General features: G+C 42.8%; 1 protein-coding gene across 3 annotated transcripts in view; it reads right to left on the reverse strand.

Annotated features, from left to right (window-relative positions):
- bcam (basal cell adhesion molecule (Lutheran blood group)) overlaps window positions 1-25,955 on the reverse strand; it is a 51,070-nt gene extending 25,115 nt beyond the window's left edge. For 2 of the 3 annotated variants that reach the window (XM_079344251.1, XM_079344250.1), the window contains exon 1: window positions 25,658-25,954. In XM_079344251.1, the coding sequence (XP_079200377.1) occupies window positions 25,658-25,721 (64 nt within the window). In that variant the 5' untranslated portion in view covers window positions 25,722-25,954. Of the gene's footprint in view, window positions 1-25,657 lie in introns of all 3 variants that reach the window. The other variant, XM_079344249.1, reaches the window with a different exon arrangement.
- Between the last annotated feature and the right edge of the window lie 1,695 nt (window positions 25,956-27,650).

Genomic DNA, 27,650 nt, shown 5'->3' on the forward strand with positions numbered 1-27,650 from the left:
TTGTCATCGCACTGCAGTTTAGAGGCTCAAGACAAACAGTGTGAAGTGGGCAACAAGGTCGGCCTCTCACACACTCTTTTGTGCAACAAGAGATTCCCCTTCATCAGTCCTGTTGGCCGGGAAACGGGGTGAGAAGTCAGCCCCATTCAGAGAGCGGAATTTCGAGCTGAGTGGTCAATGTGTGTATGTGTGGTGGGAGGGTGTGTTTGTCCTCTGCGAAAACATGAGCCAGTGAGTCAGGAGAACGAAATGAGGACAAGGATGGATGGTAGGAGCAAGGAGAAGAAAAACACAACGGGAAGACAGGAGTGCATGAGCCGAATACGAATATGTGGAGCTGACATTGCAGTCTTCTCTGCAGAAAGCTAAGGCTGGAAAAATAAAGCTATTGTGTAAAGAGGTTATATATAGAGCTTTAAATGCATAAGTCTTGTGAGTTTTAGTGCAGTGTCAGTGCTTCTGCAAAAGTCACTTTGATAAATGGTCTCACTGATAAACCAAAGGATTGTCTGAGTGTCCTTCCCCATTAGAGGAAAATTGAAATCATTTCTCACATTGGAATATCTTGGCCATTTATAAGAGCCATTATCTTTTGAGCTGACACAGTCTGCTGCTGCTAGATGTGGCTCCATTAGCAGTAAGTTAGCACGACAATAGCTGGTGTCTTGCTCCGATTAGAATTCACTTTAAGGTCTTAATACAGCGCAGGTAGCAAAGGTAAAAAAAAAGAGAAACAAGGCCAGAGTGGTAAATGTACTGCAGTAAGAAAAATCAAGCAGAATTTCATTACTTTTTGAATCAAAGGGCACAAAACTGAGAGGGTCCACCAATTACCCGGCTATGTATCCTCCTGGCTGTCTCTCCTTTTCAGGGGGAACTCAATTTGGTGAAAGAGAGAGAGAGTGTGTGTTTGTGTGTGTGTGTGTGTGTGTGGGGGGTGCGTTCTGATCAAGTGAGAGAGAACCCAATCAGAAGATGTCACTTAGCGGGCAGAGATGAGAAAAGGTGTTAATATTTAATGTTTTCGGGGCCCCTGAATCTGGGCCTCATCTCCCTCTTCCTTCCATCCCTCTCGCCTCAGGCGCCCCAATTAACACACCCTGTCCTTTCTCTCCTCCCTCTCTCCCTCTCTGTCTTGCCGTTCTCTCCTTCCTTAAAACGCAGCCCCTGGCGCCAAAAAAAAAAAAAAAAAAAAGAAGAAGAAGAAACCGGAGGAGAGAGGGGGCAGAGAGTTTGACTATTCAGCAGTGTGATGCAAAGTTTGGATGAGAAAGTTGAGGAGGCGAAAGGGTCTCGAAGAGGAGAAAAAGCATAACGGAGAGGACACTGATGCTCGAGCATCAAACCAGAGAAGAGGCGGTGGAAAGAAATGTTTCTAGATGCAGGAATAAAAATTGGAGCAGAGGAAAAAGAGATGAAGTGAGGGAAAAAAGAGGGTCCTCATGAGGCTTTGCAATTCCCCTCAGCCTCTACCTATTTACTAAGGTAAATGACTGGCTTTAATGGGCCAGAATAATATGCAATGTTTGGCTGAGGCAATCTGTCTGCATATGTTGGCGCTAATGTCGCTGGAGTCCATAATTGGGTCCTGTAATGAGATGCACTCAGTGATTGGAAAGGCAGAGAAGACTATGAATTCTCCTCAGAGCTCCACATAGAGGTAACCCTGGAGAGTAAATGGATGGGTAGATGACAAGTGATGGACAGAAGAAGTAGAGCAAACTGAGATTTTCTAAATCCTGTATTTATGCATAATATTCTACATAAAAAATAGGATTAAAGGACGTTCTCAACATGTAGGGTTGTGTACTCCAGTGACTGTTAAGTGTTGTAACAATATATACATCAATACGGATTGATATTTTGATTCAACAACATAAAATCAAAAACATAATCATCACTTTAAAGCTGATGTGGAGAACCAGTTGAGCGGTGAAGACCCAAACACAGAGGGTGACCGCTCATAGTATTGGTCTACACTCTGGCCCTTTGCTCTTTAGTGCATGAAATCCCAACATATTTCCCATTAATCTTCTTGGTCCTACAGGCTAAAGGTCAAGAACCCCTCACCCCCTGAAAGATAAAGAAACTATATTTCACTGAAGGTATCTTTATTAAAGAAAAGGTTTATTTACAATGTTCGAAGAGTTCCGTAATAAATCAGTCAAATCTTGCCTGGTTGCTTTTTGAGAGATGATATAATGTTACAGAGTAAAATGGGCCAATGCAGTTTTCTTTCATTGATGACAGTCCAGTGGATTGAATTGGATCCCAAATATATCGTGGTATACCTTATTTCTATCAGAAAATATCTCATTTTAAAAATCAAGACTTTATTATATCCAAAGAGTGGATATAATATTGAGTCTTGATTAGTTGACCCCGTAATATTAGGCCCAATCCACTTTGTATAGTAATGGCACTTCAGGGAGTCTCAAAGAAATGTCCTTCACTTTGCACTGTGTAAAGGGATACCATTAGTGCAAAGGGAGGTTGTCCTTCCCTTCTGTTTTTACCAAACTCACGTGGCTTTAAACTGTGTAGTGGCAACAAAGTAGCGTTGAATAGGGTCACTGCTGTTATGTCAGTGGATATCATTTCACAGAGGTCACGTAGAACAAGGGCTTCTCATCTGATGTTGCTTACTTACTTATAGGTCACACAACTAACCTCAGACCTGCAGGTGTTTCTACTCAGATTTTATTGCTGTTTGTTGCTTCATTGGTTTTATATTCTCTAAGCGAAAACGTATTGTCACATCTGTCTCTCGCAGCCAGGACAGATTGTCAGAGAGACGAGAGACAGAGGGCGAGGCGAAAAGGCTGACTCACAGCATAAATAAAGGGAGAGACATTAAGACTACAGCTAATCTCGCTAAAAGGGTTAGGACAAAGTGCTGCTGTCTCTACTGCTTCCCTTCTCTCTCCCTCCATCTTTTAATCAATTTATTCTGCAAGTCATTTCCTAGCACAGTGTATGGATAAATACTACGGGTAAGGTAGCTCTTATGCTCATTTATTGTAATAAAGAACCCACTGGGGTGTGTCTATTACTGCATTAGGATATGTGTGTGTCCTTAAGAACACAATAGCTTCCAGTCTGTTTGATTACAGTAAAAAAAAAAAAAGAATGAAACTGACCCAGACACTTTTGTTCCAGAGAGGAAAATAAGATTTAAGATAAGCTGTAAGGAAAGCAGGCCAACATGTGTCAAATTTCAGCTCTGGACCCTTTTAAAGCAGTCAGTCCTGCCAACACACGACTATTTTAATATCAGCGTGGGGATGGATGTCTCAAGTTCTATTTACAGTGGCCTATTTACAGTTTGATTCCTGTTACATTCACAAACAGAGAGAAGCACGCACACAAACACAAACACACCTGCCTGCCCTTCATATCTCAACAGCTCAATCCCTCAGCCTCCCTCTGGCGCCCTTTTCTCTCCAGAAGTCAACTCGCGCTGAATTGTAGCACCCAGGTGTTTCGTTGGCAGGACAAAGGGACCTGTTCCTGGGTGGACGGGTTATACACACATGGCACAAGGTGAGGTAAATAAAGGGAGGGAACAGATGACTTTGGGGTAAATAACACTGAGTTGCTACTGTCACTCCATTTCTGATTGTTCTCTTTCTTCTGATGTCAGCTTTGTGCTTTTTCAGTTGTCTGTCCACAGCGACATAAATGTGTTCAAAATAACTAAACTGTAAAAATTAGCTGTATCAAATCACAAAATCACAACATTTTCCTGGTGATAACCAGATGATGAATTGGAGAGCTAAAATGAGAGGTATAAAAAGAATTGAAGGTTTTGTGGTAACTTTAGAATAATGCCACTATAGACAAAACATGGGTCTAGATCGAAGAAGTTGTTTACCAGATTTCAGACCAGTTTGCTCTATTTTACTTAGTTAGTGTTTAGATCAAACAATATGGAAATAAACAATGCACACAAAACAGTTATTTTTCAATTTTATCGGATAAACAGGTGGGTAATAAAGAAGTTCTTGAGTTTTTGTGTGGACAGGTATCTTTTGGAAGGGCAGAAATGGTAGCGCGGATGCTGTTTCGACAGGAAATCCACTTCCTCTAATGCCAATGCCTGTTTGTTTTTTTTACTCCGCTAAAGTAAAATCACTCATTCTGCATCCCCTCTCTCACTTATACTCCTCCTCTCTCTTGTCTTTCTGTAGGAGTGCTGAGTAGCACTCTGCCCATCTCATTTAGATACAGCCCTCCCTTCCCTCCTAATGAGTCTTCATTTTGGCAGAAGAGGGAGGAAAAAAAGCCAGAGAGAGAAACACCATTTCCACTACTTCAGCTGACAGCAGTTCCCTCTTGACGCCCTCTTCTCAAACCCACATGGGACTCTCTACGAAAGGGCTGAAATAGGGAGAAAATGGTGGAACAAATGGATCTCCACTCACGCTATTAGCCTCCATTATCGGCAAGCATCATTTCATAACTAGCGGCTAACAAGGCTTCTGTGTATGCGGCCATGCCTCAGTTGTATGTTCTATTGTGTGCCTCGGCTGGGGTATGATACACAAACCTGGTGTGGACAGCTCAGAAAGCAGAGAGAATTACCCTTCTTTGTGCCCGAGATGAAATACGAGAGCAGCCGTTGAATAAAGGGGGTCTTATAAGGGGGCAAGGGCACTCCTTAGGGGGCTAGTCGGTCAGGCGTGACAAGCCGGTACCGCTGTAATGAGATAACAGGCCACTGGAGTACTCTTTGATTTGTCCTCCTTTTTCTCCTTTCTATATATCCCTGATCCCTCTGCTGTTTCTCTTATCCACCCATTGCTTCGTGTTTTCAAAAACCAGGCCATCATGCTCAGCAGGCTGGTAAAGCTGGTGTGTGGGGGACAGATAGGGGGATAGAGAGGACGGGGTAAACACATTGACAGGGAGATAGGGCATGGGGAGAAAGACAAGGGGCAAAAGTGATGGGGAATGAAAGCTTGAACATGTCCTTTTGTGCGCGTGAGTCGCTGAAAATATATTCAAGTGCTAGCTAACAGGAAGTCGTAAATCTTGGATTCAAACAAGGCCAATGTTTAAGAAAAGGCACACTTACGAGATAGAGGACAGGGAGTAATCAAGAGATCCAGAGACAGGGAGTGTACAGTGCGGGTCAGTGCTTCCAGACAGGCTGGATAAGACCTCTGCCATCACAGAATTACCCCCTGCACCTGCCCTCCATTCCTCCCTCCTTTCCTCTCTGCCCCCCTCCTGTCTTGGATAAACACAGTCTTACACAGTGTTGACAGTGGCAACACTCAGTGGGAGGTCGAGAGATACAGGACGCCCAAAACAAATGCCCCCACATGTGTTTCATTCATTGCTGCCACTGACCTCCATTTGTCAGCTAAACCACCAGAATCCAACTTATCTTTCTCACCTCCACATACTCCACTGATTTATTCCCAGGGAAATATTTGTCTCCCTCTTAAATCACGCTTTCCTTATCATTTTAAGGTAGATTTATAGGTTGTGTTGGTGTGGCAGGCGACGGTATGATTTCATCTAAACGACATGAGCCGTCTTCCCGTCCGGGCTATCAACACCCGCTGTACCCAAACAGTGCTTAAGCCGAAGATTTAGAACGGTCTGTCTAACCCTAAATCTGTAGTCTTCTGCCTGGAATACCTCACGCACAGCAGACTGTTACACACAAACCCACACATACACTCTCTCTCTCCCTACCTTTTGATGCCCCCACCTCCTAACCCACTTTCCTCCCCCCCCACCCCCAACCCTCTCTACCTTCCACTTTCTCCCCCCACACTTTCTGTCTTTTTGCCTATTATGGCGGATTAGCTTATAATGCTTGGATGAACTTCAGTAAGTGGGGGGCACAAAGTCACACATCAATACACGCACAATCGCTGGCCGGCCGGCTGGCTGGCAGGGAGATACGGTCACAAGCCCGCTGGCACAGACACATGGAGCCTTCTGGAGACGCATGCGGACACTCACACTCACACACACACACACACACACACATGCACAGACACGTTTACATACGGGACCTCGAGTGAAAGGTGCACAATCCAAACCAAAGCTCCTATTAATCCCCCCCGATCCCTTCGAGATAGAATAATTCAGAGTTAATTAAGATTCTCTTGCATCCCCCTCTTCCACCGTCTTCATTTCTAAATCCACTAAACTCCCTCTCCATCAGGCGACCGTTTGATTAGACTGTCTACTGTAGATCCTTCTTTGTCTCCTCTTCCACATTTTTTATTTGTTTTCCCCCTGCTGCTCCTCTTACTCCTTGGCACACTCTTCCACACTTTGCCGTGACAGAGTAAAATGAGAGGTAAATATGGGGATGAGATTTCTCTCCACTCACAATTTCTTTGTCTTTTTCTCTCTCTCTCTCTCTCTCTCTCTCTCTCTAATGTACAGGCCTTGGCAGCAGCTGACGAAGAGTCTGGCAATGGGGTTGTGTCTTTCTGGTTTGAGTTTGGAACCACAGTGAGTTTAATTAGGGTGGAGAGGGACCACATGGTTGGATGGTGTAAGAGAACATGCTGAGAGGTTGGAGTAAGGAACTGACAACCGCAAAGTAACAAGCAATAGTTGTGCGGGGAACTCAGAAAAATACACACAAGTGTATAGATATAGATACAGATACACAATCATTTGTATGCAGACAGCCTGCAGAATATCTTGGTGCCTCAAATTTATTCCAACATGCAGACAAATGATTATAAAAAGATATAACACCTGTGCGGTATACAGCTAAAAGCATTATAATTTCCAATATCTCACTGCATTATCGTTTGTACCATTTTGCTGCACGCAAGGTGCATATTTTACACGGTGGAAAAAAAAATAGAATGCAACCCAGAAAAGGAATTTCTATTCTTTGCATCAACACTTCAAGACAGGCCGGCAGATAAGCCGGAGACGAGGAGATAGTGACGGGCTGATTCCATTCCCGTACATGGGTAAAGAGTCAGCCCAGAAGAAAGATGTGTGTACTATGCACACACGTGCATATTTACACTCCCAGAGTGCATATTTTAGATATCACGCAGCATATGGGCAGAGCATGCACATGTGTCACAAATGGTATGCAGATCACGTATTGTGCTCACATATTTTAAAAGTATACCCCCGGGAATTTGATCTCGCAGGCGCTGGAGTTAGCCAACTCCCGTTTGGGTTAACCTCCCAGCATTCCTTGCTAATCTGCACCATTATGACACACCTGTCTCCTCAAATTCGTCTTTACTTCCACAGAAACAGAGCGATGGTTAGAGGCGGGTACATAAACATATTCATGAACAAACAGCCTCTCTTTTAATTCTCCCTTTCTTTATGCATCCCTCCATCCATCTTCAACCCTGCCTCTCTTGATCTGTGTCCACAGGGAGAAGCCTCTTCTTTTAAACAAGTGCTGCAGTGGTTTGTCTTTGCTTTAGGGGGGCATATGTTACCACGGTAACAGACACAGAGGTTATTGTCATAGCTAGACAGGCATTATTGGAAAAAGTAGGAAGGACGGGTACAAGAGGGTTTTTCAAGGGGCAGGGGCAGGTCAGAGATTGGATGAGTGCAGGGCCAGGGGGTGAATAACTTAAGCAGTGGGCAGGCTGGGGTAGATAGGTAGGTCACATTATTATTGATTGCCTGACATTATGTGGACAGCGGGGGGAGTCCACAGAGACAGACGAATAAATTGTGGCTTGACATCAAAGTCAGGCAACTGACATTGAGCCTACAGGGGACGGGAGCTGCCCCAGGCTGGATTAGAAGAGGATAGATACGCACAGACGCAGACACAGAAATAAACAGGCAAGGAGAACTTTGTTTGCCAGTTACCTGATAGAGGACGATTATACAAAGAGCCCGAATGAAAAAGGAGAAAATGTCAGCCATGAATAATTTCAATTCCAGGCTCTGATTCTCCTAAATAAACCACTTTTCATCGGAACATTTTTTCTGACTAAGACACCTGAAATGTCGACTTCATTTACACATCAAGTCTCACCGGAGACTTTCAGGAGACGCTTTATTCTAATCATCATACAACTCCAATCTGCTACCCCATAACTTTTTCATATTTATTAATGCATCATGAAATTATTATTCATAACCTGGATGATGATGTGATTAGAGAAGAAATTGGAGATAGCAGATGAAATAATTAGGGAAATGAAGCTCAGATTTAAATATTCAACATTCATTTTCATTTTGACTCACTCGGCTGGTGACTCTGCAGAACAAAAACAGACAATCTAACTGACAGGAGAACAAAGTCATCTGACAAGATAACCGCATAGCTGTCCAACATGATATACTTATTATCCTGTTAAGTCCCCGCCCCGTGCAGGCTTTTCATTTGTGGGCATCAGGCCTGACACAGAGGGCACCATCCGTCATTGTCTGCTAAGTGATTGACCGGCCCGTCTAGATGGCTATCAGCTAAGCTAACAGGAGTGTGCTGATAATATCTGGAATGTGTGAAACCGGAGAGAGACAAAACAACACGTGTCTCAACCTGCACAGACCTGCAACTTTAGGAGATGGAAGATAGAGGGACTGGGGAGGACGTGGAAGGTGAGAGAGGGGATGGGAGGGGGTTAATGCAGGTAAGAGTGATGGGAGGGGGTTTGCCGGGAAAGACAGCTAAGTTAAAAACAAACACACATAAACAGTGGGACGTCGTCATGGAAGTGGAACAATACAAAGGCGAGTAGGGGTGGCGATAGAATAGGAGAAGAAGGTAGGTGGGAGAGAGGGAGAAGGTTGGTCTTGGTAATATTACTGAAAAAAGCCATATTCTGCTTCCATACCAAACTTTTTAATTCTTAAAAATGTCTTTCTAAATCAACAGTCTTTTGATGGTCCTTACCCAATGTAAAATAGGGGAATCAAGTCAGAATAACCCAGCACAAAGAAAAGGACCCCAGCCAGTTTTTGTACCTAGATGTAGCAAAACAAAACTGTTTATATTGTAGCTCGAAGCCATTCACAGATTTATTTTTATATCTTTTGCATTGTGTTTGTGAAACTGCCTTGTTTGAATGAGACGTTCAGTTGGTAATTAATCCACCCATGTCAGTACTATCTTGAGTATCCAATGAGGTATAACAATAACAACGGTATCAACATTCCATATGTATTGACATCACTTTAAGGCTGCTGATGTTGGAATATTCAGCACTACTGTCAGACCCAGAAGCACTACTTTGGACCCATTCAGTGCCAGATCTTCCTCTGCTCACACACCGCCCATGTCCTCTTTTAAGGAGGAATATAGCCAACAAAAAAACCAACAGCCCTTCCAATCCTATAAAGTGAACACACACAAGGTCAAATGCTGACGTGTGCTGTTGAAGGCCTCCCATGAGATCTCATACCAGATGGGCCTGTGACCCCTATTGCACCCACACACTAACACATACACAATCATTCAACCTTATTAAAAAAAACACATTTACACTACTGTCAGGTCTGTGTGTCCCACTGACATCTCATCAATAATGTGGCCCCTCCAGGACAGTTTACTGATGCTTTTTACAGGACACTGAAAACCAAGAATTTTCACAAGGTAAGTCTGAGGCGTCAATGACATGGGAGTTAGTCTATAAAGAAGGACTCTAGTGTAGCATAAAGTGGATTTTTTTGTGGTGATGAATAGGTTGTTTGTTCAATGATGGACTTGAATATTTGATAAACCCCGAAAGCAAATAGGCTGAACCCAATCCAATACAATCGTTTTGTATTTAACAATGTGCTACTTTTGTTGAAAAATCTTGTTGCCCACTGTTTGAAAAACAAGCCCAACAATTACAGCTCTTAAAACACGTTTGGGAATCTTTTTCAGATTGAAAAGAGTAAACCTTCAAAAGAAGATGATTTCTGAATAATCCTTTGAAACCCTGACAAGAATTATTCAGTCATTACAGTAGCTATCACTGACTGAAAACATATCAGAAAAAGGATCTCCAACTCTACCAGTAAGCAGCTCTTTCAAAAGAGTATCTCCATTAACTGAACTTGTGACAAACGTGTCCAGTCGAGATACCACACTGAGAAAAACAATAGACACATGAGGTGAGATAGACTCGGAAAAAAGGCAGCCAGTGATGACAAAAAGATCAATTCTGACAAGCAGAGATTACAAGGAGGACAAGTGCTGATAGGAAGGGAGGGAGAGAGACAGAGAGAGAGAGAGGAAAAAAATGGTAATGTGACAAAACTGGCATGAAGATCGGCAGCATACCAAGATCAAAGAAAAGATGAATCATAGGGAAGGAGTGTGTCACACTGTCCTTGTATCACTTTAATCATGGCTACTGCATACCACAGTGGCAGACGGATGGTGAGTCAAACGCTACCCTCTTAATTAACAGCCTGACCTGGAGAAAGGGACTTTCAAGTCTTCCCTGCACATTAGATATGTTTTGATGACCTTTTCGCCTGAAAAGACTGGAATATTTGCTAATATAATAATAATCCCAAAAAGCAAAAATTCTTGAAAAAGCAGGCATTAATTGGTGAAAAACAAATTCTGATATTTTGCTGGATTGGATTAACATTAAACTCTCAACTGTTGTTGTGTACCATTGTTGTATGACAATTAACAGGAAAAAGTTGGTATTTTGTGTGGACAACTTGAAAATGGTTTGCTGTATTTACTGGCAAACTTGCCAATATTGCTACATTTCAGGCAGCATCTGAGAATGATATCGATATGAAAACAGATTTTTAACCTGTATCTTTAGAATAACTCTATGGTAAAATGGACACTGTGGGATGATTTTTTTATCTTTTTTTTTTTTACATGCAATCAAAGCTACTTAAAAACCATGAACAAGTAAAATACAGTTGAGCATTATATAAGCAAGCTTTTGCAGCTGAAAAACTTGGTTTCCCTCCAAGCAGATGAGTAGGTGTTTATAGGAGCAGATGGTCCAGGTAGGTGTTACAACTACAGGTATTTTAGGACAATGGCTCCTACTGTGTAAGGCCAAGCAGAAGGGTGCATGTGTGAGTGCAGTGTTGTGTGCAGATGAGGCTTCTGGAAGTTTCTCAAGGTGTTGAAGCTTTAGGTTCAACACCTCTGCTACCCTGGTACCATCTAATCCACCTCCTCCGTCTCTAAGCATCTGGTAATAATGTAGACATGTTGGAGAGTATGAGAAGGAGAGGGGGAGGGAGCTCGAGAGAATGGGGGAGGGAAGCCTGGGATGGGTAGAGAGGTGAGGAGAGAAGGGTGGGGTTAGATAGAGGGTTGCTGGCTAGCGGAGACCGTCGAAGCGAGATTAAGATAGGAAAGATAAAGCTGCCTACTAGTGGTCTTCCCATTTTTAGCCATTTTTGGAAGTAAGGAATAAAGATAATAAAGAAGGCAAATCTATGAAAACATTTCCTTTTAATTTAATGAAAATCTCAGGAAAACATTTTCTGAAAAGAGATGGGCGACATTAAATGAAACCACATAATACTGAGCATGTGTAATCATAACATCATATTCATAGCTGTCAAACAATGCTTTTCATTATAGGAGTGGGGGATGGAGGGCTAAAGGATACACGATGGAGATAAAAGCAGACCTGACACTTTTGAACTTGTTTCAATTAGATGAACTCAAAGGCGGCAGCTTCATGATTGGCCCTCCCACAAGCATCATTCATTCATTATTCACCACACTGTGTCCAAAATCACAGTCCTATTCATAAGAGACGTGTTTTTCTTTTTTTTTCTTAACAAAGCACAAAAGATGAGTGAGCTATTTGATTTACAATTTCATTCATTGTTTTGATGTGAGTCACCAATGTGAGTTTTTCTCAAAGAGTCTGTATGTCACCAAATGTCATTTGAGAACAGCTCGCTATTGTAGCGGCTGGGTTACAATTACACATTCTGCAGGAGTGTTTGGGGCCCTTAGGCGAATTCTGACATTTACGGTGGGGAGGGTATAGTATGGGGTTTGCACAGGCAGGCAAAAGCTTGTCCACACAGGTACAAGCCAGAGAGGGGTGAGGAAAGAAGGTAAAGGACGGGGGGGGGGGGGGGCTGTCATATCCAGGAAGAGGTGAAGAGTTAAAGAAGTGTGAGTTTAGGAATGTGGAAGAGAAGTGAGCCGAGTTGACGGACAGGCGATGTGGAAGCTATCATCAGCAGAGCTCCCGGATTTTTCCATGACTTCAACTCTCCCTCTCATAAGAAGTGAGATAGCTGGGGGGCAGAGAAGCCTCCAGAATATCTCCATAATGAGCAGTGGATAACGGGCTGAGGTGGCAGGGGAGGCAAGGACGCACATTGAGGCAACACTTGGGTGTAGCACTCGGGCTTAGAGTTTCATCTGTGCACAAGTAACGGCAGATGGGTTGGAAATACCCAGTAGCCTACAGTAGCAGGAAAATGTGTTCTCCTGTTTAAACTGGCATTATGTACATTCAGCATACTAGAACCCAGATGCTCACTGCAATGTGATCACACCAAATGGCTGCTTCATTCATAACATTTAGCAAAACATTTGCCACATATCGGTGCCATGCCACATAATAGCAATAGGTATGTTTTTGAATGTCTTCATTTAGGTCTTAGTGTAGCTTTGAACTTTATGATATAGTTATAAATACAGATCATAGACTGTATAAAAAATTAACAACATGACAGCTTGCGAAAAAGTGAAGCCACTGCAGTATTGCTTATCAGCTCCACCGTCTCTATGTTAGCAGATGGACAGAAGGTGCATGAGACGAGCTAAGAACTAAAACTAAAAAGGAATAATGGTTTGTTGTTGTTATGCATTGGATAAGGAGTGTAGAGGAGGCAAGAGAAAAGGCAACACACAAAAAAAGAGTCATTGACTCATTGGCACATTAAATATGTGTTTTGGTCTGCAGAAAGGACAGCACGCCAAAAGATGCTGACTCTACTGTGCCGCTGACCTGGCATTCCTTAGCCAATGTTTTCAAATGACGTCACCAGCGCAATACGCGGATGCCTGTACCGGCGGTGTTTTGGCTTCCCTTTTTTGGACAACAAAAGGATATGGAGAAGCTGCATCCGTCTTTTAAAGTCAATGTCGCCGATGCAGTCAATAATGACCCAAAAGCAATAACTTATGGCTGAACACTGCTTGCAATATATTTGAACAAAAGGTTTCAGCAACTCAAAGTCATTAACATAATTTTGCACGACTTCTATAATCCAGACTCCTCTTCCCAAACACCATTAATAAAACTTTTGGAAAAAAAGAATCTATTCTATCTGATACGTCTTTTCGTTTCGTGTTGTACTACAATCAAGGCAGCTGCTGCAAACAAACAGGAGTGCTGCAGTGTGCCACTGTAACTGGCTAATGTGGTTTATGGGCAGACCAGTGGACCGATCCTGGCTCAGACTGATATGGAGGCTTGTTTCCACGGTCTACATCCAAGCACAGCCAATCATTTGGATATTGTCTCATGTTTATACTGGAGGCTTTGGCTGCCCTCAGTGAGTCAACTGACTGATAATCCACTGCAGGGGCTCTGACCACATAGTGGAGTGTAGGGAAAACATGAAAATGCACGGGGAAAAAAAGAGTAAAAAAACAGAGAAAGTCAAAGGGATGTTGGTTGAACAAATGAGTGAAAGAAAGAGAAAATGAGAGACAAAAGAGGGTGAAAGTGTGGGGAAAAAAAGGGTGAAAAAAGTAAAGGGTGAGGAGACAGAAAGAAAGAGATGAGGACACATAGAGAGAAAGAGGCACAGACATGCAACATGATCTTGAGTCCATGAGCATCCAGCTGTCTCTCCTCTTTCTCAGTCACTGCCACTGTTTCTTTTGTCCTGCTATAAAATGCCAAACCTGCCCGTTGGGAGAAGGCAGGGATAGAGAAAAAGAAAGCAAGAAGGAAAGTGTTCTTTGAAGGACACAGGGTCCTGTTCTGACACTTGGATTAAGCCAAAGCGAGGGTGGAGAACAGGTGGGAACTGCAGGAATACAAGTATGCCTTTGTTTGGCTGATAGCAATGTGACCATAAGGCCCACGTTTCCTAGCATGTAGCATTTCTCGCTGATTTTCCAAGGATGTTAGCATTAGCTTGGGGTTACTTCTGCACAGTGAGCTGTGACTTTGTTAGCCCTGTGATGCCGATGGTGGGCCTGGCTCAGATGCTCTCCTGAACCGTTACACCAACTGCCCCCCAAAAACCAGCGCCAAATGTACACACATACCATCTACCACAAACAGATGGGGCGAAGTAGGGGGTGGGTGTGGGGCTGGAGAAGAGGGTGTAGACAGTGAATGGTAGTTTTTTTTTGGCTGGTTTTACCTTGCTGACTTCCTTGCCAACTAAGAGGCTGTAACCCTGACAGCCTGGATCACATAGCACCAGCTGGTAAACCTGGAGCCACAACCATGAAGGCTCAGTGTGACACAATGCAAACTGAGAAAAATTATCCAATTCATTTGCTTCATTCAAACACTTTGAAAATAAGATGAAAGAGACACTAAAAAAAAACAAAAAAACGTTGAGACTCCATTTATAGACAAATCTTTGTTTGAAAAGTGAGTAGAATGAAGTAAATATCTTATCTAGCCCTGCCCATTTAAATATATATATATTAAATGTATAAACTGTATCAGTTAAATCCAGGCCAAAGCAGAGAATGAAACAAGACTCAAAGGAAACAGTGAGAAATCTGAGAAATTCTTGGTCTAAATAAAGCTCAAACTCTGAAATATTTTTTTCTTTCCTGATTTGGAAGAATAGTCTAAAACCAAGTCCCCCACGCAGCGAAGTCAAACAAAAATACATCCAGTAAGTGTATTATGGGTACACAGAATCATTCAGATTTATGCCAAAACAATGAAAGTTGTAAGGTGTACAGTACTAATGTCAGAAAAGTACTTTATTCTAACATCAAACTGCTTTCATATTTTTAATTTGAAAACACTGAATCCTGACATTTTGCTTGTTTGGTCACATTATCTTTGACTCAAATCTGTTCTCATTCACAGCTCCAAGTCAGAAGTTGCTGGCAACCATGATATGTATTCATGCTGTGACTACCTCCGTGCTAAAGCGGAAGAAACAAGTTGATGTTTTGGGGGCTAATAAATGATGTAATGGGAGTCGCAGAATTTCCATGCAATGCTGATACTGTGGGTATGAAACAACTCTAAATAAGATGATTTTGGGGACATTTTGAAACATAATGACCCGAGAAAGACAATAAATGCAGAAGGCAAGGTCAAAGAAAAGGCTGCTAAGAAAGCAAGACTGGAGAAATTAAGTGGAAGAGAAAAGAAAACAGGACTAAGCAGACATGGGAGGCCCTGCTCGGTGTCATGGTGGGCTCTGTCCCATCGCCAGCTGGTACTGCCATCGATGTGATGGGATTGGACACACACACACACACATCCCCATACACACACCTATTTATAACCTCTGTTAAGTCCGGATTTCAGTTCATGTTAGGGTTGCAGTAATGTTCACATGCTCCAAGCAGCTCTGACTGCTCAACGTGATGGGTGCCCACACACACAGCTCAGCCCTGTCCCACACACTCACGCTCACACACAACAGCACAAGTTCAGTTAATGGGGTACACATTCCAGACACGTACGCCGAAATGCCCAGACTTCTCACACGTATGGAGCTGTGAACACACACTTAATAAGTACCTGTATGCGTACATGTGTTCATCCATGCATGCGCAGTCCCACACATTTTAAACCCTGGACTAGCATGTTCACCCTCTCACAGCGCCTCCTCACTCAACTCTCCTCTCCTTGTTTCCTTCTTCCGTCTCCTTCCCTCTCCTCCTCCTCGCTTCCTCTCTGCCATGTGTGTAATCAGCCCAGTATTAATACCTGCATTCCAACAGCCTACAGGAATGTTTTAACAATGTAGCCTTGTTCAGGTGCAGAGACAGAAAGACCTCTGAAAAATACATTAAAAAAGTGCGTCAATAAGGAGTCCCAAGGCTGCAGTATGCTTGAGCTGAGGCGAACAAATAGAATTCACTCGGCTCTGGTGCAGACGCCATGACTCCAGGCCAATGCTTATAAAACAACTACAAACACATATAGGTCAAGTGTACTGCTTTATAAATGTTTTGCATGCATTCAGAGTCTATTAGCCTACAAGTTGAGCATGCTGCTACATCCACACGTTTTTAGCATTACAGGTATAATTTTATGATCTTTTACAAAGTTGTCTTAAAAGGTAAAAGTGTATCGACCTACTGAATAATAAAATAGTCCCAATATTGACATTCTAAGTGCAATATTAAATGAGATGAAATATTTCCCCCTTCTACTTCTGAATATTATAAATGTCCCTGTTTTATCCATGTTTTCTCTCTTATTGTTACCGCTCACATCTACATGATTTTAGGCTACTTGTATCTGCCCTGATGATGTCTGTACCTTAGCACAACTACATAAGGGTTACTCCACGATGATAGTCATGATGATGATTAAGATTCTTCAAACTAAATGGTAAAACATATTCAAGTTCATGAGCTTCCGTTTTGGTCAGTTGTGTTCTTTTTTTTGTCAGATTGAGTTTTGGATTTTGGATTTTCGTTTGGACAAACAGATTTTTCGTTTTAGTCATTTTTAGACCGAACCATTCATTTGTATTTACTTCTATTTACTCAAACTTTTACGCAGACTGCACCAATGTACGGTTTTCGTTATACAGCTGCAACCTGTTGCATTAACCCATATTATTGTAGGGTACTATTTTCATTAACATAATGACATTGATTTCCAGTCATAGAAGCAGAGAGAGACATAATGAAAAGTAGTGACATACTGGATGTTCCATCATCCTCCCATCCTCCCTCTATCCCTCCCCCTGCCTGTCCCCCTTTGTCAGGCCTTATTATTGAACATGTGTCCTCTCTGCCCCTTCCATTAACCAACCCCACCCTCAAACACTGCTTTCAAAGCATAGGCACACACACAAACACACACACAGTGCAGCACACACTCCACAAACGGCTAATTGACAGAGGGAGTTGGTGCATCTTTCATCATTCTCCATGGAGACACATCTTGAAGTGTGTGTGTGTGTGTGTGTGTGTGTGTGTGTGTGTGTGATGTGTGTTTGGATGACATGAGTAGAGATCAAAGGCGGTCCTCCAAACTGCCTAGACCTCTCAGTGTCTCTCTAAACTCCATGAAGCTGCAAAGAGCAGAGAATATCTACTGCATGTTAGCCAACATCCAATTTATAATCACGCAGTTTGAATAATCATTAACTAAATTAAATCCTGACTGTAAAACATGGCCGCCAGGGCAGAATGCAAAATGCTCTTGAGGCCAAACACCGGGGTTATAATTACTTTAGCCTTCAATAACAAGAGGCTAAATCAGTTAGCCACTCTGTAAGTCCAACATTATCCACACAATAACTATCCATCACATTTGTTGTTCTGCACAATGCACAGACATGTAATTGGAAATCATTTAGCCTGATGGAGTCGTAACCCAATTAAATACTATTGATTTTGGATTAAATATTGATATGGGCACAAAGAGAGCTTGTACTTTTTTCCCTTGATGGATGAAATCCAAATAATGCTATGAAACTTGACTCTTTCTCAATAGCTGGAAGACATGGCGACTGGTGAACAACACAGGAAATGCAGCAACAAAATTGACAATAAAAACAGTCTGAAAGATGCACTTGCTGCCTTTAATCTCTAAAATGAAACTTAAGTTCTTCCCTTGCAAGTCAACTGAACTGCAGCTTTATAAATACTGTTGCACCAACAGAGAGTGACTTTAAGTCTTCTTGATTACTGTCATTAGCCGAACTGTCAGTCAAAAAGAAAAGATTGCCTTCCCCTACTGCTAAAACTCACCAGGGATTTCAGACACCCTGCTTCTTGTGGCACCTTCTGTTCAGGTTATTGTGATGATTAGACAGCACATGGTCAGGAGGATGCATGTGTTTTGTGTTGGTCCCTCGCGGGGATGTGAGACAGATGATGGATGAAGCGTGAGGTTAAGTTTAGAGGAGGAGAGAGACAGATGAGAGTGAGAGCTTTAGAGAAAAAAAAAACAAACCCAGTGATAAAAGTGATAATTCACACAGCTGGGCATGAAGCAGAGTACTGACACCGACAAGCTAATTCCTGGGAGAAATGTAACTAACGCAGAGAGAAAGGAGACTCAAACTAAAGTAAAGAACAGGATGTGACTCGAGGAGAACATTAACAGTCACGGCATGGTAACTTTACGCTCCTACGCTTTTCTTTCAAAGTCAAGTTCACACAAGCAGAGACGAGCAGGAAGAACTTTAGTGCTACCGTTGTTTCAGGGCGATCGGGTAAGTGAAACCAAAGAGGAGTGAAGCAGAGAGGAGTCATGTCCTCAGGCAGGTCACCTGATGAGGAAGCCCTGAAAGCTTAACACTTGATCTGTTCAGTGATGACACTGAGGCCTGGCTCTCGGGTAACGAGGGGAACCCCCTTTTCTCACGTACAGACATGAGGTCATTGCAAACATCCAACAAAGAGAACCGAGTAAACTCTGACATAAGCTGAACGGCAATGGATGTTTCGTAATTTTCACTCTTAAGTTGTCAAAAATAGCTGCTTTTGTGCTCAGTGGTTCAAGTTGCCAACCCCTCACAGTATGCAGGAGGCAACACTGTAGCAGCCCCTCTCTTAATACTGTTAATTGTTTAATGGGGCATTGAAGTTAGATGATGAAGTATAAAGAGCGTGTATTAGCTTTTGGCATGGCAGATGGCTGTGTCAAACAAACATATGTTTTAACTTGGGGACAGGGATTCAAGTCTGGTGTGAAAAAATGTCAATATTGAACTAGTTCTTTTATTTTTGAGTGTAGTTTTGTAACTGTGTCTGTTAGTTACGTTAAATATAATGTCTTAGTTCTGCTAAGTTATGTAGCTAGCATTTCCGCCTGTATTGCCATACTAAAGTCCTAATTTTCAGCACTAACTTGACTTGGAAGTCCCCTGCAAACTGATCGTCTTGGTCCCTAAATAGTCAATGGACTTGAGCTTGTATAGCACTTTAATAGTCTTCTGACTACTCAAAGGGAGTCGGCAGTACCTCAGTCCGTAGGGAACCAGAGGGCCAAGTCCCGATGCGGACCAAAAAATCTGGAAATTGGTGTGGCAGTTGGAGAGGTGCCACTTCCTGGGCACTCCCATTAGTGTAACAACAGAGTGTAAAAAACTAATTTCCCTTCGGGGATCAATAAAGTAAATCTTTTATTTTCCTTTCAAAGAGAACAATTAGGAGTTATGCCCAAAGTTAGGCATGACAGGTTGACAGATTGCGAATAAGAATATGTTGTGTTAGGATGCCATAACACAACCGCCAAACCCAAAATATCTCCACGACCCCTCTTCCCCTCCGCCACCTTCTGCTCCTCCTCCTCCTCCTCCTCCTTCCCCACATGGAGGATTAATGTTCCCACTCCTCTCTCACAGGTCCCCCCGGCCCAGTTGAAGCAATAAGATCTCATTGTCAAACAGTGACCATCCTCAGTGGAGAGGTTAACCACCGCTGCTTAACCATTAACTAGATTAAAGTCATGGGAGGCGCAGGAATGTCCTCTGACTGATGGAAGAGGGAGATTGGACATGGAAAGTGGTTCCAAAGAGAGAAGAGGAATGATCTTGGTTTCGACGTACCTTTGTGGCAGAGGTTTGAGTAAATTTGCTCACACACAGACTTGTGTATGCACATGTAAACACCGTACATTCTGCAGCCTGGTGAACTTTAAGTAACCCTCATCTTAGGGTTATCGTTATTCAATAGAGATAAGGGAGGAAAAGAATCCTACAGTCAAATTTGTGAAACCCCTCCTGAGGAAGCAAGAAGAACTGGGTTAAAGGTTCATTCAAGTATCTCTGCCTACGTAGGAAGTGTTTGAAATCATGTACTGTACAGTCTTTTTGCGGAGGGATTTTTTGGTATGTCGAAAAAAAAAAAAGGACAAATAAGTCAGGGGGTTTTTTTAAAAGCAAAATGAGTTCTTACCTCCCCCCACACCAGCCTGAGCCAGCAGTGTGGAAAGACACGAGGTGGTAACAGAACTCAAGTGTGTGAAGAGGGGAGGGGGTGACAGGGATTTTTTATGTAGGGGTGCACTCAACAACTGCTGCTGAGGCAACTGTTGATGTCTGAAAAGCAACAGCTTGCGGGTCTCCCAGAGGACGCACTGCCAGCCAACAGTCAGATGGAGGGTTTAGGGTTGGAGGGGCGCAGGGGTTAGGATTTCTGCTCTGCTGCCAGGAAAATGATCTCCTTGGCAACAGATCCAGGCTTTTCTGCGGCATTCCCCATTCCTAATTGGTATTTCCCAATCCTGGAGTATTCCTGTCTGATCCTCTCTGCTGCTATATCTGGGCCTTCATCGCTTTTGTTTGTTTTATCCCGTTTGATGGATCCAAACAACTGGACACAAGGGGAGTTTTTATTTGATTAAAGTCTTTTTTTTGCAGCAGAAAACATGAACGCCATTGTGATTCCACACAGACTGTAGCCTCGTGCAAAGAAGAAAAAATAAAGCCAGGTATCCCTGCTTCGCATATTCCTACCCTAAACACATGCATAAATAGAGGCTCTTACTCACATCTTTCCAAAACACTCTGCCGTTAAATGGATTGGCAGCACTTAACCCTCATCTCTTCGAAGAGCTTTTTGAATTTTCAATTTTGCTCCATACCCTGAATTGCCTCCCCCACCGCCAACCAACCAACCAACCCCACCACCACCAGCACATGCAGAGATGAAGAGACAAGGACACACAAACACACACTCATGGAGCCACTTTTCAAGGCTGCATTTGAAATTACCCATCACCATCATCGCCCTCCCCCGAGACAGGAACAACAAGGCCGCACGGTGGCAACACAATAGTCAGCTGTAATCATGTCTCATCCTATCCCCTTGATCTCTCTCTCCCTGCATCCCTTCCTCCCTGCTTCCTTCCTTTCCTCGCTAAAAAAGCCACTAATGATAAGAGAGCATCCTCAAAGCAAAAGACCAAACCTTAACAAGTTCTAACCAGAAAGAGAGAGAGCGAGAGAGAAAGAGAGAGAGAGAGAGAGAGAGAGAGAGAGAGAGAGAGAGCGAGAGAGAGAGAGAGAGAAAGAGAGAGAGAGAGAGAGAGCTAAAAGTTTACCACACATGAACCTTCTGCTCATGTGTGGTTAACTTTTGCATGTTAACTGTAAAGGGTGGAGGTAAACACTACATTGGAATTTATTTCAAAAGGGAGATACACTGTACACGCCAAGTGGGGGAGGATGGTGAGCTTTATTTTGAAATCATCAATAGAGGCCATAAATCTGCTGAGGAAGAGCACCAGGAATGGGCGTAAAAAAAAAGAAAGCAGTCCCTCTTTCCCTCTAAAACTCAGCGGGGTACTCTTCCTGATGCTACCGGGGGTGATTTACTGTGACCCACACACAGCAAGCAAGAAAAGACAACAGCACAGCAAGTAAGCATGCACAGACACAGCAACCTTCAAAACACTACCTCTAGGTGTCATTGAGAAGGATAAAAAAAAGACAAGATAAGAAGGAAAGAGATGTGTGCACAGGAAAAGCTTATCTGGATTAATTCACCTTTTGTTTATGAATGTGTGTGTGTGTGTGTGTGTGTGTGTGTGTAATCACAGGTTTGTGTGGGTGCTTTGAAGCTCCTGTGAGTGTTTGAAGATAAAAAAAAAAGGGGGGGATAAACTTTCTCCTGACTCCGCAGTCAATCAAATCATTCTTGCTAACCAACTCCAAACCAGGATTATGTTCAGGAAGCCAAGTTGCACATCTATGCCAACTGCATGCTCAATTTCCAACATTAGGGTGCTGGCAACCTGTTTGAATTGACTTTAATGTGTCAAACAACTAACAACTTGTGGGTGCCTGAAATGCTGGCAAGCTAAAATCCCATTGTCAGCGCTTCCTAACATCCACAATGTTGTCTTTATTTTAAATGACTAATGTTTAACTAGTGCCCCTGGTTGTACGGTCCAGTGAAATCCAGTAAAACCACAAGTATGCACCCTGACTGCGAGGCAAACTTTTGCTTTGCACCTGTAAAATCACCCCTCAGTGATGAGACAGGAGCTGCATTGTTGTTGCATGTTTGTGCGTGGATTACGGCCTGTGACTTGTGGCGAGAGCGCGGTTTTCAAGCGAGAGAAGGAAGCCCCCTTCTCTATAGAATTGAAGGTGATGACAAACAAACACACACATCACAGAGCGAGCAGCGACGTGTCCCCAGGAATGCCACTCATTCCATCCCAGTGCCTTACTCCTTCACTGCCCCCCCCCCCCCCACCCACACACACACACACACCCACACACACACACACACACAGACAAACAGAGGGGAATGATTCACCTCAATAACTACAGCCCAGCCATTCCAAGGCTTTGCTCCCCCATAGGCATGATGACAAGGGGGCAAACATGGACTTGTTCTCCCAATGCAGCCTCCATCAATCTGTCACTCACTGTAATATGAGCTCAGGTTTCCAGCGTTGTGTAATACACAGAATCCTGTAGCTGTGGGCTCTATATGTAAATGTCACAATGTACAGAATACTCTCTGGTTAGCCTCTGTGTGGTTGTTCTAAGAATGTGTGCCACCTTTGCATTTCCAGTAATAATACTGAATGCACACGTGTAAACTTGCATAAGACTAATTCCATCTGTCCCAGGACAGTTGTAAAAGAGGTCCCCTGGCTTTTATCTCCTCATGCCTAAATGCCTCTTTTTCTGGCCCTAATACCATAATAATTACACACATGGCCACAGGGGGTGAACTTTTGATTCTGCGCTGGCAGGGGGGGACAGAAATTAAAAGTGAGGAAATGACTGTGGGAATTAAAGCAGCGATAGACAAAGAAGCTGACGCAGCGTGTTAGACTCTAACGCCTTGAAGTCAGCTGATGCTTGTCACTTCGATTCTTTCCACCTGTTTCAGACCACTTTGGAGTCTCTGCAGATGAAATCAGACACATCTGAGCATTTGACTTTGTCTATTTAGTTTTTTTTTGTCACTTTGTTCTTTTTGTCCTTGGAATACTCTTAAAACCAAAGTTAACAAAGAAACTCAGGCAGAGCTGGAGTCTATGTGAAGTTTGTTTTACTCCCAGAGAGCACTAACTTTAGGTGACATGCTATGTTACCTTGAAACGTCCTCTCCAGGGTTGAGGGTTCTTCAAAATTGGTTTAGAAAAGACTGTTTCTAACTTGAAGAGACCGAGAAACTTAAAATGGCAGCATGTCGCTGTCTGTGCTGCAACAGAGAAAGAAATGGCATCCTGAGAGTGTGAAGCATTTACCAACACGTCTTGGTGTGTGGGTCAAAAGGTCACAGTGATCCTTGGCACAGGCATGCTGAGCACCTTGGGGCACCAGTGTCTATCATGTACCCAATATCCATCTGTCACAACTATACATACATAATTGCAGGGAAGCATACTTGAAATATGGTGACACACTTTAAGGGGGTGACACTCATCTGGGTGTAACGTGTGCCCTGGTTCTATTTAGTGCACAAACACGCTCAGAAGACACATAGCTGCAAGTTGCAAGTCTGTGACCAGCAATTGTGAGAATGTGGGTCTGTGTGACAGAATCCCAGTGAGACCCAGCAAGAGCTGCTATTATTAGAGAAAAACTATGCAGAGAGAGAGAGAGAGGGGGAGGGGGGAGAGAGGGAGAGAGAGAGAGACGTCGAGATAGAGTGAGGCTTTGGGCCCGTTTTTCTTCCCAGAAATCAACATTTTTAGCTCAAGAGTGAAATAGTGACTTTTTTCCCCTCCTCAGATTGAGGGCCGCGTGGAGGAACAGGGCAAGGTCAGCACCTGGAGCTGAGCCTTTAAATCAATGCAACACAGCTGTACAGAGAGACGTGTGATCTACACTGCATCTATCAATTACAAGGCACTTTTTTAGCACCTGTTAAAAGGCTCCATGAAGGGCAGACAGACAGCAAAGCGCAACAACTGTCTCTGAGGGCAGAGAGGAGGGAGGGGACGTCGTGAAAGGAGATCTGGGGAAGGAAGTGGCTTAAAGACAAGTAATCTCAGAAGTAGAAGCTAAAAAGGCTAGGTTTTGTGTTAAGAAAAAAAACCCACAATGGTGTTGGTTAAAAAGCTTCAAATTAATGAGAATTTAAAAAATGATGCAGTGAGCTGTGCAAGAGAGAAAAGAAGAGGTGGAGAACAGAGAGAAGAGGGAGTTGCCCAGCAACCCAGCCCCGCCCTGCAGCTCATCCTGCTTCAAACAACCACAGGCTGCTTGCATAGGCAAGGAATTAGCAATAACCTAAAAAAAAAAAAAAAAAGGCCCACAAGTATTCTGGGAAATTTGATCTTGACACACACAAACATGTAGAAAGCTCGGGAGGTTTTAACATATTTCGGAGTCAAACCCATGAAACACGCATCAACATCAAACACTTAAAATATTACATATTTTATAAGGTTATTAACTGAAATACTGTGGTGACACTAAAAGAAGTTTTAAAAGACCGTGAAACAGCCTGCAGTAAAGCCATAATCTCCCCAGTGGTGGCATAAACCAGTTAGAGGGAAATCATGGGAGATAAATCTGCATGATAAATTCATGACTCAAAAATTTACTTCTAGAGCACCAAAGCAACTCCTTAAATGAGTAAGCAAAATATTCAGTTCTGGGAAGTGATATATATGTATATATATATATATATATTTTTTTTTTTAAAAACTTTACTTTCACAAAGTTCTTACAAGGCCTAAATCAGGTTGAATTCAAATTGGCTTAGTCTCTCTGGCAGCACCCAGGGGTGCTCAGGGTGAGGAACACTGCCAGCGAAGGAGACGCAAATCCCGCAGATCAGACATCAAAGCGATGAAAAACTGCACCCAGGCAGCCGCCAGACGAGGCAGCATGAATGAGACTAGACGAGATGGGATACACGGGTTTAAAAAAAAAAAAAGGGCTTATCATTTCTTCAGGGTTAGGGAACAAAGTAGTTCGGGAAAGCTTTTATTTACATCATCAAAGAACTTCTCCCCTGATGAAACGTGGATTTTCCTTACTTACCTTTTTTATCCAGTCTTGTGTTTTTCTTTAATTGCATAAGCGACATGCGCTGATTGCATTGGACGAGGTGTCCAGTTGAAAGAACAGCTTGCCGCAGTCTCACTTCAGTAAGTGCGGAGTATTAAAACGTAAAACTACAAAGGTACACCATTAACTCTTACAATGTTCCCTCAGCAGACTATAGATAACCCGGGCTGCACAACCTGACGGATTCTGCAGATGTTTTTTTTTTTCCCCCACCAACTAAAACAAACATATTTATGTCGTTTGGGGGAAATGTTCGGGTTTACACTTGCTTAAAGCATGCCTCGACTAAGAAGCGCAGACTTCAGCTTGGTTTCGGAACACTATAAGGCAAAGCGCAACCCGAGCTGTTAAGTGTTTCACTGAGCAAAACAACTTCATGAGTCGCCTCTGATCGCGGCATGTGCGCTCCGGTTTGTCCTGTGAGCAGCGGAGCCACAGCGCAACTCCGAGACAACGAGAAAAAGGAAATCTGAAGCCATTCAAAACCAACTAGCGCCGTTTGCAAAGCGTAAAAAAGTTACTTTCTGTCATTTTGTTTGAGTTAAACATTGTGGCGACGAGTGTCATAGAGACTTACTTTGAAATGCCCACAGCAGCAAGGTGCACAGCAGCGAGGTGCGTCCAAATGTTATCCCGTCCATGGCCGCTTTGAGAAGTTTTTCACGGTAGAGTATTCACTTTGTTTTTGGTTGAAAGGGTTGGAAAGGTGGCTGCAGCAAAGTCTTCTTTCTTCTCTCAATGCTCCAAAGCTTTCTGGACTTCTCTCTCTCTCTCTCCCTCTCTCTCTCTCCCTCTCTCTCTCTCTCTCTCTCTCTCTCTCTCTCTCTCTCTCTCTGCAAAGCAGTGCCTGTCTCCCTCTCTCTCTCACACACACACACACACACACACTCACAGAAATCTGATGCTGGTGGTAGTCTTCTTGGTTGATATATTTGCACAAAAGGTGACCCCCCCCTTCAAATACACCCCCCCTCTCTCTCTCCCTCCCTCTCTCTCTCTCTCCCTCCCTCTCTCTCTCTACCTCAGTTGCAGTGAAAAGACCTGCTTGACTAATCCTGCATAGGTCTACTGGGGCCCGCCGGATTTCTTTAAAGGAAGTTAAAAGTGATTTTATCATGAAGCTCTCTGACTCATAGCTACTCCAATCACGCACCACGAAGATAAAACCAGTAAAGTTTTATTAGGGTGTTAAAAAAACCCGAAAGTTTATACTTTCCCACATTGCACTGGTGGTTTTGATCAATACATGCTTTTTTTTGTTAAAAGATGGAGATAATGGCAACTCATTGCTTCAGATAGGCTGAATAAAAATTGAGTTTATTAAGTGGGGAATTTTTGCAATTACTCATTTTAATCTAATTTAGCTAAAGGCTATAGCCTTGATTCATCTTGCAGGTAATCATCATTCAGACATCTATAATCTCAACTCATCAACATAGTAGGCTACCAGCCCTTACTCTACTTCCAGCAAGGACCAACCCCATTTTGCATACTGCGTAAATAATGATCTTCATTTTCCAAAGTTTCTGGAGGCCATTTTTCTTGGAGTGGGCTAAGCTGTCTGTCAGTGACAGACATACCATTCATTCCTAGACTTGTAATCCCTTCAGAATCTGTTTGGGTATTTACAGGGTACGGTACCAGCTATTTGGGTATTACATACTGTACAGTATGGATATACAATTATCATGAAGGACTAAGTGGCTTATTCACCATGCTATAATACCAGTCTGAGTGCTTGGAGTCAGTATTGTGTGACCCATGAAGTTGATTTAGGCCAAATCCCATAAACTAGGAGATGGAGAGCATAAACAGATGTCAGTCCCCAATAAGGTGATTTCATAGACAGAGTGCAGAAGCATCATTCTCTGAAAACAACACTTATGACAGATACAAATCTAGGCAACCTCATGTAAACATGCACTGATACACTGGAAAACTACCAGTTTACACCTAAAAACACAACATATAAAGGTATTACCTTTGTCTTTTAAAGGGGAAAAATATACAGTTTTATAGTTGGCCAACCTCAGGGTCCCTTCTCTCTATCTTTGTTGAGCAATTATCCAAATTAAGGCCCTGTGGAGGTTTGTTAAGAGATTAAGAAACAGTCTGAAATTTATAGTGATGCCTCTTTATTACGCACAAAACCAAATGAGGCCATCACAGAGAAGACTGATTATCTCTATTAAGTTATTTTCAGTGCCTCGCTGCTGCAGGGTTATGGGACAAGACAATTGACAGCATGCTGAAAAAACAGCCATTTTTTACAATTTAAACCAAAAATATTTACAATAAGTGACGACTTCTAATGCTAATAGAAAGGAGCATGATAAGATTTTGATAAACAATAAATTGCAAAAACGTTCGTGATTTAATTAAAAAGGAAAACGTTCATATATTCTACCTTCATTTGACATGAAGTGAAATGTTCCAAACCATTTTGTTCGAATAATGAGGATTACTGTTGAGACCAGCCATGTTCTGGTCAGGCTTGTAGCCTCTGATTACAACGAAAATCAAAAGTCCAGTTATCTCAAAATATTACAATATAACATAAAACCAATCAA

Source organism: Symphodus melops (assembly GCF_947650265.1).
Source record: "Symphodus melops genome assembly, chromosome: 5".
Lineage (NCBI taxonomy): Eukaryota > Metazoa > Chordata > Actinopteri > Labriformes > Labridae > Symphodus > Symphodus melops.